Raw genomic sequence first — 11,137 nt, 5'->3', positions numbered from 1 at the left:
GGTGTCAGGTGTGGAGTGGGGGGCTCCTGTTCAGAGGTATTTCCCAGAATCTGATGACTCCTTAAGCTCTTCATCTTTTATACACTGGGCCCCAATACTTGGACCAATAAGGAGGTCATTTCTGTGTTGTTGACAGTGTTCTCCATAGAATTGTGAAGGAGGAAGTTTCCCTCAAAGTGTTATGAATCTTCTGAAAATAAGTGTTTAATCATTTTCTTAATTGATGCATTTATAGAAACTTTTTTCAGTTATAGGAAAAGTGGTCACACCAACAGCATCTTTCCCGGGTAATTGTCCTCTGTCATGTGACAGTTCTACTGGCCTGGGCAGGGTCCTAGCTATGGTCCCTTAGTTCCTTTGGCTGTACTTAGATTTGCAAGTGCCCTTGGGGAGGCACCTGTTCCCAGAACGTGCTGATATGTTCCTAGTGACAAATGGATCCCTGCCTGGGTCTGTATCTGTTCACCCACAAAAATCTGCTTCAGGGCTATAAAGGTCATCTGTTTTCTCTGTAGCAACCCACTCTGCCTGGGATGTATCCTAATTCTGTCAAAGATATTTGGGTAGATGATGCTTGGCATTCTGGCTTCCACATGGCAAAGCAGAAGCAAAACAGGTGGATAGAAGTAGAAGGATTCTACACTGGGATTCAGAAAGTATTTATCAGTTTACATCTGGGGTTCTAACCATCCTAGTTTTGCCAAGGCTGTGGGTTTCCCCACGATGTGGGGCTTCAGTGATAAAACTGTGACAGTTTCTTGCAAACCAGATGAGTTTCCATTCTGGTCCTAACCTGTGTCCTGCCACTCAGTAACCTTGGGTGAAACACCTGCACCCACAACCTACACTTCTTTTGTCATGAGGGAATTAGATTAGATCATACACCTGAGGTATCTTTGAGCTCTAACTTATTTTAAACTTCGATTATCCCGAAGATAACACACCCATGTCACTATGGCCAGGTTAAGGAACAGAATTTAACCCCAAACCCTTCAAATTATACCACTTCTCTCACCCCCAAATTAATCTCTCTGTGAACTTGCAATCCTATAGCCAAGTTTTGCCTATTTTTGAAGTTGTTTAAAGTAAACTAATATAGAATTGTCTTCTTTCTAACTATGTCATCATTGTGAGATTCATCTTTGTAGTCATTACAATTTATTCATCATCTTTTCTTTATAATTTTCCACTGGTTTAATAGAACGCTATTTATTTGTTCACTCAATAGTTGGTAGACTTGGGTTGTTTGCTGTTCAGGAATATTAAAAATCATGCTGCTAGAACATTATTCTACAGATCTTTGGTGAACATATATAAACATTACTGTTGTACTAGGCAAGCATTGCTTTGTCAAAACGATGTTTGAAACTGTCTTCTAGAAGTCTGTCCCATCTTTCATTAGATTATTTCCAAGGTAATTTATTTTTTATTTTATCACAGATGCTATCATTTAAAATTCCACCTTAACTTGCTTCTGATGTGAAAAAATTCATTTATACGAATTGATTTTTATTCAGACTCCCTTATATTTTCTATTAGTTTATCAATAGGTTATTGCAGAAATTTAACCTGTGCAGTCATATCATCTACAAGTTACGTTAGTTTTATTCCTTTCGTTGCAGACTCTTTATCTATAATTTTTTTTTTTTTGCTGTAGCCACAGTTTTAGTTTACTGTCTGCTAAAATGAATACCTTACAATGGGTTGGCTTAAACAATGGGAACTTATTGCCTCAAGGTTTTGACCTTAGGAGATCTCCCAAATCGGTCTTTAGCAATGGAATGCTTCCTTTCCAAAGACGGTGGCATTCTGGGTCTGGCCCTGGTCCTCGGCTTTTCTGTTACATGGCGATGCACAGGGCCATGTCTTCTCCTTCCTCCCTGGGTTCCTTTGTCTTCTGACTCCTACTTCCCCCACGGAGTTCTCTTTGTGGCCTTCTCTGTAAGAAGTCCAGTAATAGGATAAGACCCGTCCTGATTCAGCTGGCCACACCTTAACTAAAAAGAACCTCATTGGAAAGTCCTGTTTACAATAGGTTCACATCCATCCACAGGCATGGGTTAAGGTTAGGACGTTTTTCTGGGGCACACAACTCCAAGGCACCACATCCACTCTTAGGACCTCCAGTACAACATTGAACTGAATGGTACAGTGGACATCTTTGTATTATTCTCAGTATTAGGGATAACTTTCAACATTTCGTTTTTTAGTATGATGCTTGCTGTCTTTTTGGTAGCCTTTAAAAAAATCAGAATCAGGTCGCTTTTTCTATTCCTGATTTCCTAAGATCTTTTATCATCAAAATGGGATGAAATTTATAAAATGCATTTTCTTTGCTTAATGAGACTCATTTGAAGTGAACGTGATGAAAAAAATTGGTTAATGTTCAAACGACAAATGAACCATGCATTTTAGAAAATAATCAGATGTGGTTATGATCATATGTGTATGATGCTGTATTTGATTGGCTTATATTATTTGAAATACATACTCTGATTCTATCCCATGAATTTTGATATTTATTCTTCTCATTATCAATCAGTTCTGTTCATTTCTTATATTCCACATTGATATGTCATCTAAGTCAGTACTTTCTTCTTGGCCATATTTCTTCTATGGCCATATTTCTTCTATGATTTCCCCATCTATTGTGGATTTAATTTTTCTACAAGTTTATACCAAATACAAGCGTGATTATTTTCAATGCCTTATTGTTTCATTTGCTAATAACTTCCCTTCTAAATTTTAGGGAACTTACTTGGCTTATATTAAAAATCATTTCCATAAGAGGAAGAAAGAATTTAAAGGATCTGGTATTTTTTTTTAAACAGGAAATTTGATGGGGTTTTGAGGTAGAGTCCAGAATATGGTTACCTCCACTAGAACCATGAAGATAAGTTGTCAGAGTCTATGAATCATTCCTTCATGTGAGAAACCTAACACCCATGTGAACAAGTCTGCATAGTCTCTGTGATGCATCATGAGGTACTTGTTAGGTTTTACCTCTCAAGCCTTCATTAAGTTACAGAGTGGAGGCTCTCAGGCTGGGTACCCCTGAGTATTTTGCACCTCCAGAGTTGAGGGTAAGAAGATATTAGAATTTGGTGCAATTAGTCCACACGTGCATCTTGATAAGTTATATCATATCAGAACTTGTGAAACTAAATATCTACTTGTCTTTCATAATAGTGGTAAAATTTGTTTACTTTTCCACGTACATGAGAATCATTTAATTTATCCTCCTGTTCTTACTCTTTTCTTTCATGTTCTCTAGATGAGTTAACTGTGACTATGGCAACATTCCCCATTCTCCCATGACTCAGTTTGACTTTGATGTTACTGTTGGTATTGATGTTTCTGAAGGTGCTATTGTGCCCCATAGAATGAACTAGCAGTGCTGTTGTAGAGTGTGGGCTCAAGGGCAACTGTTTTCTTTTACACAGGTGCACTAGAGCAGCCCAAGGCTTACCTTCTGATGCATGTGCTTCGGGGGGAATCCCATGGAAAAGCTGGTTGCCAAATTTCTGAGTTTTTGTTTTCTACTTCGAACAGAGGCAACAAAGTCCAGATCAATTTTCTGAAATTAATACTTGTTAATTTCTACAACAATATTATATTTTTTCCAGAGCTCCTAAATGTGGAATTGCCTTTATTACTCAATTCAAATCATAGACAGAGAAAACTATTTCATTTCTAGTAGCATGAGCACAGCTCACTGAAGGGAACATGGAAAAATTGTGAGTAGTGGATCACACATTACAAAGTGATATAACCAGATTATCTCCAATAAACAAACATATAAAACTTGAGGTCCAATGCAACTTTCTAAAGACAGATCTACCCCACTGAGTTTTACAGTTAGTCTTTGGAAGTATGAGATTGGGGAACAAATCCTCGGTGGCTTAAAAATATAATTAGACTTTTATCACATGTGGTATCATAATTCATTCTTAAATGTTATGTTATCAATGAATTCAATGAAAATTTACACTGATACTCTGATATATCAAATTTGGGACTATGAAAGTGCCACAGAAACTGAAAACAAGAGAGATAAGATTGCCCTTGGAATGTGGAACTTAGAAATGGCATGAAAAGAGAAAATTTAGGTATGGTCACCTTTAAGAAAAAGAATGGCTTCATGACTGGCAAAATTTACTCTACCATGGTGGAGGATATTGTAAAAAATGAATGTGTATATCTTAAGTGGAGTTGGGGGTAATTAGGAATGGAAGATACTGTAGATAAGGACATCCTGGTTATGATTGACTCACAGAAGCTGAATGCAATCTGCCAAGTGGTTTTAGTTGATGCATAGATGCCCCCAGTGATGTGACTTCCAATCATAGCCCATCTATTGGTCTCTTTCTGCTTTCATTTATTTCTTCCCCTTTGAGGACATAAGAGCCAAAGCATATATCTCTGGGGCTTGGAAATCAGAATCCAGTTGTTGCATATTCACCTCCCTGTTCTGCCACTCATTGGCAGGAATCCTTGGGAAAATTTCTTAATATATTCAAGCCCTTTTTATAGTTGATTTATTTTATAAAATTTTAGCTTCCGTCTGTTCATTTATCCTAACTGTTGTACATAGAAATTGCATCCATGGAGTTAATCAGGAAGTTATTTCTCTATTTTTTTTTTCCTCTCTATGATGTCATACTGGAAACCGAAACCTGGTTTATGGTCCCCACTCCCAGGGGAGTAGAGTTTCTTTTCATGCTTTTCCCCAGCAAACCTAATAAGGGCCAGGATCTTGGGCATCTTGTTTATTTCTGTATCCCCCACATGAACACAGTAACTGGTCCACAGTAGGGGCACAGTACCTAGTTATTGAAAGAAAAGGGTCTTTTTAATCTACAAATATAAACCTCTTAGTTTTCATTATTTGTCCCCAAACTCTGATAATTGACAGGAAAATGAGCCCAAATGGGAAAACATCCAAGTTATTTGCTTTCATGTGCAAAACTTGTTGGCCATAGAGGTGTCTCTGTGTCTTCTGATGACATCACAAATAAAACAGTGCAGGAGAAACAGACTGGTTTTTAGAAGACAGTCAAGCTGCTTACAAGCTGTGCAGCTGTGCAAGTTGGTACGTGTTAGTTTACCTCCATGAGATCCATTTAATCTGCTTTACGATGGGTACGATAAGATCTCCCTTTCTAGGTGCTCAGTAAATATTAATGAATCATTTCAAGGTCTCCTCTGCTACGAAGCACCTGGAGTGCTGGTGGGTAGTAAGTTAGAGACCTTGGCAGGCTCTGCAGAGAACTGGAGATGAAGGTCAAGAGGATGACACTTCTCACCTTTATTAACTCGACCCAGGGCCACCCTGGTCCTGCAACCTGCTCTTCCTCCTAGAGGCAGCACCAACCCTCAAAAGTCCAAATGCTTGAGTGTGCTCTTTATTGCTCAGGTTCTTCCAGCTTCCCCCTCCTTTACTATCACCATTATACCTGTCATAGATTCTGGTGGGGCCCAGTTTCTCCTCATTTCTTGTTCTCATGTTCCTTTCCGTATGCACAGAAAAGTGCCCGATGTGTGAAAGTGTCAAGATTTCCACTGCTAGAGAAGCCAGAGACAGGCAATGTGCACATCCTCCAGGTGTACAGATATCAGTGTTGTTTCCACTTGCAGTAAGAATTAAATGACAGCACCCCCGAGTTAGACTAAGAAGACCCAGATACTGGACCTGTGGACATTAAGCAATTAAGTTTTCTCATATATACAAAGATTATTGCAAAAGACACTCTTGGCTCTGACAACCTTGGTAGGTTATTGTGAGACTAGGAATGGAGGATAGAGGTGAAATGTGGTTTGAATTATGTCAGCTCTTATAAAGGCAATGCTGCAGGAAAAAAAAATAAAATGTGGGGAAAGATGCAAAGTAGTAAAGATTTTATTAAGAAATAAACAGGGAAGATGTCCTGTAATTAGGAAGACAATTCAAAGTGAACATAAAATGGAAAAGCAGACCACAGGAACAATGAGAACATTTAGAAATATTTATTATTTACCCTTGAGGAGAGTTTGAAGAAAAAAGCCATAAGGTTACTGTTTGTGTATTTTTTAGGTTTTTTTAGAGAGAAAGGGGCAAGATTAAATTTCCACGTCTGAGAACATGACTCAAGGTCAAGAACACATAAAGCAGAGCAAAGAGCTCGAATACTGATCAACCAGAAAAGAGAAGAAAATCAGAAAAAAGTAGGCTGCACCTCATCAAAAAGATTCCAAGACATTTTACAAGATGACTAAGAAAACTGGATGGTGGTGAAATCTGGGAAGTGACTCTATTGAAGGACCAGGTGGGAAGTGGGAATGTGGCAGGTGGTGGGTCTTCAGAAGAGGATCAACAGTAGGAAGGACAGCAGCAGCTGGGCACCCAGCAAGGGCTGCTGCAGCAGCTGGGGTGGCAGCAGGTGGTCCTACAGCAGGTGGTCTAACAACAGCTTGGGCGGCAGCAAGGCTGGCAGCAGCTGGTTCCACAGCTATTGGCTAGGCAACCGGGCACACAGCAGCACGTTGGTTGGTAGCAGGTTCTTGAGCAGTACACGGGGCCACTGCAAGCTGGCCGGCAGCAGGTTGTGTAGCAGCAACTGGGGCAGCAGCAAGGCTGGCAGCAGCTGGAGCCACAGCAGGATGGACGGCAGCAAGGCTGGCAGCAGCTGGACCCACAGCAGTTGGGCTGGCAGCAGGTGGTCCTACAACAGGTGGTCTGACAACAAACTGGGCGGCAGCAAGGCTGGCAGCAGCTGGAGCCACAGCAGGATGGACAGCAGCAAGGCTGGCAGCAGCTGGAGCCACAGCAGGTGGGCTGGCAGCAGGTGGTCCTGCAGCAGGTGGTTCTGCAGCAAGTTGGCTGGCAGCAAGGGGAGCAGCAGCAGCTCATGGTGTCAGGTGTGGAGGGCGGGTTCCTGTTCAAAGGTGAGTTTCCCAGATTCTGAGAAGTCCTTCTCTTCCGGGGCTTTTATACACTGGGTCCCCAATGTTGGGACCAATGAGCAGAACTTTTCCTTGTTGTTTATGTTGTTTTCCATGGTCCATGGGGAAATGGCCCAAGGAGGAAGTTATTCCTCAGTGTTAAGAATTTTCTCAAGGTAATTGATTTGTTTGTTTTCCTAATTGATACATTTAAAAAAAGATTATTTTCCTGAAATGATCTATGCAGTCATGAAGCACTGTTAAGCCTGTTGAGATGTCACAGGTGTCAGTCTGCATGTGCTTTCCTTTGGTGAGACTTACATTGGGAAGCACCTTTGAAGAGAGGGTGATGATGATGAGTCATGGTGATGAGTTAAAGCAGGTTTGGGGAGGCTTCTGATTCTACCTGTAATGTGAAAGGTAGTATAGAATTTACCCTGCTGCTGTAAACAATAATGAATACTGGGGAAATATATAAAACAACAATTTGCAGGACAGCAATCAACTTTGGGCTACGATCCTTGAACAAGGGACACATGAGGTGAAGCCCACATTTTTCCCCAGGTTTTTCTCTTTAGTCACTGTTTTTGTCCTTGTCAAGGGATATCTCCCTACCTCAAGATCAAGTCATTCACAGAACTTATCTAGTAAGAGTTTTAAGATTTTCTAATTTTAGGTCATTAATATTCCTAGATTTGCTTTTTGTACATTACATGTGGTTGGAATACAATTTTATCTGTCCCATGTGGACAATTTTTTCCAGCTTTGATTTATGAACATAGTATGCTTCATCATCGATGTGCCCCCATTTCATCCATAATATTATTTATCTTTGTCTTCTCTCTTTTTCTTGATCACTTCTGACAGTGGAATATAAATTTTTTAGTTAAAAAAATGAAAACAAATTTTGAATTTGCTGGTGTTCGCTGCTGTATCTTTGTTAATTATTTCATTAATTTACACCTTAATTAATTTATTGTTTTTTGGTTAATTGTACTTTTATTTTTCTAACTCATTAAGAGGAGCACTTAATTAGTTTTGAGATTTTAATCTTATCTAAGCATTTAAAGTTATGCATTTAGTTAAAGCACCAATTTTACAGCATCCCAAAGATTTGATATGTCATATTTTCATTGTCACTCAGTTAACACATTCTATACTTTACATTATGAATTATTCAGGTTTGGTCTTCCATGTCAGTATATTGTCTACAATTTATCCCATCTTTTGTGCACTCTAATGACTATATGCTCTACTGTTTGTTTTGTACCTAATATTATGCTTAGTTCTCTCTGTCCCTACCATAAATTTATTTTTATTAACTCTTCATTTTGGAATTATTTCTGATTTATAGAAACATTGCAGAAATATTACAAAGGATTCCTACATGCCTTCACAATGTTAGCATTTTACTATGCTTTCTTTAACATTTGATGTCTGTATAGACAATTACTGTAGGGTTTACCTGAATCATTTGAGAGTAGGTTGCAGTTGTACTCTCCATCACTCAACACCCATTTATTCCTAAGTTCTTCAGTGTGTGTTTCTTTAATCACATAGTTCTGTGATCAAAACCAAGATTTTAAAAACTAATATAATATTATTTCTGCTTGGTTCTTACTAACATTTTCATGTACTTTTTTGTACTGCTAATAGCCTTCAATTATTCTCTTTCAATGTATTTATGAAGTTTAGTTAAAATCCAAATGAAGATTTCCTGACTTGGAAGACAAAATCCCTGAAAAATATAAATAATATAAACATAAGAAGACTCTGAATGGTGTAGAGAAGAAGGCAGACTGGCTAGGGACCTCAGGACCTGAGGAATAACATGATGTTAAGTTTCCTGGACTTTTTTTTTTTCCTTGTATAGCCCAGGCTTTGAGCTGAAGAAGCCAGCAACCCAGAAACTCCAACAGAAGAAGAGGAGAAAAGTCTAAACAACCAAATGTAAAGTTTGGAACTGAAAGATACAATAACCAGAATAACAGTAGAATGGAAGTGACAAAGGAAAGTTTCAGTGAACTGGAAGACAGAACAATAGAAATTACCCAGCCTGAACAGCACAGAGGAAATAGACTGAAAAAAATTAACAAATTACAAATTCTTGTTAAGTGTACATGCAATCTTCTCCAGGATAGACCATCTGCTAGGCTAGAACTAAGTGAGTTCAGCAAGTTTGCAAGATAAACACAAATAATTGTATTTCTATAGACTATCAATGAACACATGGACCCAGAAATTAAAAATAATATACCATGTATAATCAGTTTCTCCCTTTCTCTCTCTAAAAAGAAATACTTGGTTGTGAGTTTAACAAAACATGTACAGGACTTTTACAGCATTTATTTACAAAGTGCTGATGAAGGAAACAAAGAAGATCTCTATAAACGGAGAAACATCATGTTCGTGAATTGGAAGACTCAATATAGTAAAGACATCAATGCTTCCAAATTGATAAACGGGTTTAATAAAATTCCTATAAAAATGACAGCAAAATTTTTTTGTAAATAAACACAAGATTACTTTAAAGTTGGTATGTAAAAGTAAAGGAACTAGAATAGCTAAAACAATTTGAAAAAGAAGAATAAAATTGAAGGAGTCAGTCTACCCAATTTCAAGAATTGTAATATAGCTACAGTAATCAAGACTATGTGGTACTGAAGGAGGAATAGACATATAAGTCAATGGATTGTTTAGAGAATCCAGAAAGACATCCATACAAATATTTCCAACTGATTTTTCACAAAGGTGCAAAAGCAATTCCATAAAGGAAAGATAGCCTTTCCAACAAAGGTACTGGTGCAACGGGACATCCAAAAGCAAAAAATGAACCTTGACCCTAGTCTTACACTTTATACAAAAATAAATTAAAAATGGATCATGGAGCCAAATGTAAAACGTAAAACTATAAAACTTTTAGGAAAAAAAAAAACATAGTAGAAGACATAGGTGAAGCAGGTGGTGTGGGTGGGATGAGGTGGGTGTGGCTTACAAGTGCTACCTGAGGGGTCCTTGTGGGGATGGAAATGTTCTGTAGCTTCACTGTCTCAATGTCAATTCATGATTAAGATGTTCCATAGTTTTGCAAAATATGGTTATAGAAACTGGGTAAAGCATACATGGGATATCTGTGTTTCAATATAAAAAGTTTGCTTTAAAAATTCGATTGAAGAAAGGAAGGAAAAATATACAAATGTTCTGTAAAAAGCAGAAGAACAAAGGGGTATGGAGATTACTCGAACATCTGATCATCTCCACTATAGCAAGGGAGTTCACCTGTCAGAAGGAGGTGGGTCAGTTCTTAAATAAAAACCTAACTTCCTGTTGAATCTGATGTCACAATATCTGTAGTGGGTTATCAAGGAATGTCTAAATTTGTGCTGCTCAAGCCTTTACACTAACTAGAGAGGAACAGTAGAAATCTGTTGGTCTGAGTAGATCTTGTCACCAAATGCTTGTCACCAAGCATTTTAACGTCCTAATCTTTGCTTCCAGAAGATATTAAACATCATGACAATTCCGTGGGCATCCCCATGGACTATTTACATAATGCCTTTGTCAGTCATACAAATTAGATAAATTTATAAAATCATTTATATCTCTGAAAAAAATTTTACACCCATTTATCTCAGTGGGAGTCACTATATATCTCTCTTTGATTCTTTTTCCATTTTCTGCACATTTTACACATAAAGAAACTGTGAACATAGGAAGCTTCTCAATCCTCCTGTGAATCGATTGGACATTGATAAGACTTCCATTATTGGCATTTCTAAGGATTCTGCCATATGCCTTAAATGTCAGTGCTACCACAGAGTTTGGGTACAGAGACTGACTTTCCTTCTCTTTTTCAAATACATCTCAAGTAAAATCATTCTGATACCTAGCTGATTAATGTAAATGACAAAAACGAACAGAATAAAAAGATAAAATTCCATTGTGGATACTCAGGAGGCAGAGACATGAGTCAGTTCGTATCAGAAGTCAGGGAGCACTAGAGCTGCAGCATCAAGGCTGCAGAATTTATGCTAAGTTGATTGAAGATGTTTTCTGAATAACCTGCGACTCTTAAATGGGGCTGGTGAAGCTGGTGTACCGTGGCAGCTTAGCAAGAGGAGATGCACCAATGCAGCTGTCAGCCAGGCCTGGCCAAGCACTGCAGGGAATAGAGAGAGCCGGACAAGGCACATTGAGACTTCAGATTCATTGGCAA

General features: G+C 38.4%; 1 protein-coding gene across 1 annotated transcript; it reads right to left on the bottom strand.

The window, feature by feature from the left end:
* Positions 1-6,439: 6,439 nt before the first annotated feature.
* On the bottom strand, positions 6,440-6,889 carry LOC119513716 (keratin-associated protein 4-12-like). The gene has a single exon (XM_037809146.1). It carries the CDS (start codon positions 6,887-6,889, stop codon positions 6,440-6,442), a length of 450 nt encoding a protein of 149 aa, XP_037665074.1.
* Between the last annotated feature and the right edge of the window lie 4,248 nt (positions 6,890-11,137).

The sequence above is a fragment of the Choloepus didactylus genome, chromosome 18, assembly GCF_015220235.1.
Source record: "Choloepus didactylus isolate mChoDid1 chromosome 18, mChoDid1.pri, whole genome shotgun sequence".
Lineage (NCBI taxonomy): Eukaryota > Metazoa > Chordata > Mammalia > Pilosa > Megalonychidae > Choloepus > Choloepus didactylus.
This window is presented reverse-complemented; position numbering and strand designations above follow the sequence as displayed.

Excerpts from the sequence above, each read along its gene's own strand:
- LOC119513716 (XM_037809146.1), bottom strand. The coding sequence starts at position 6,889 with ATGAGCTGCTGCTGCTCCCCTTGCTGCCAGCCAACTTGCTGCAGAACC.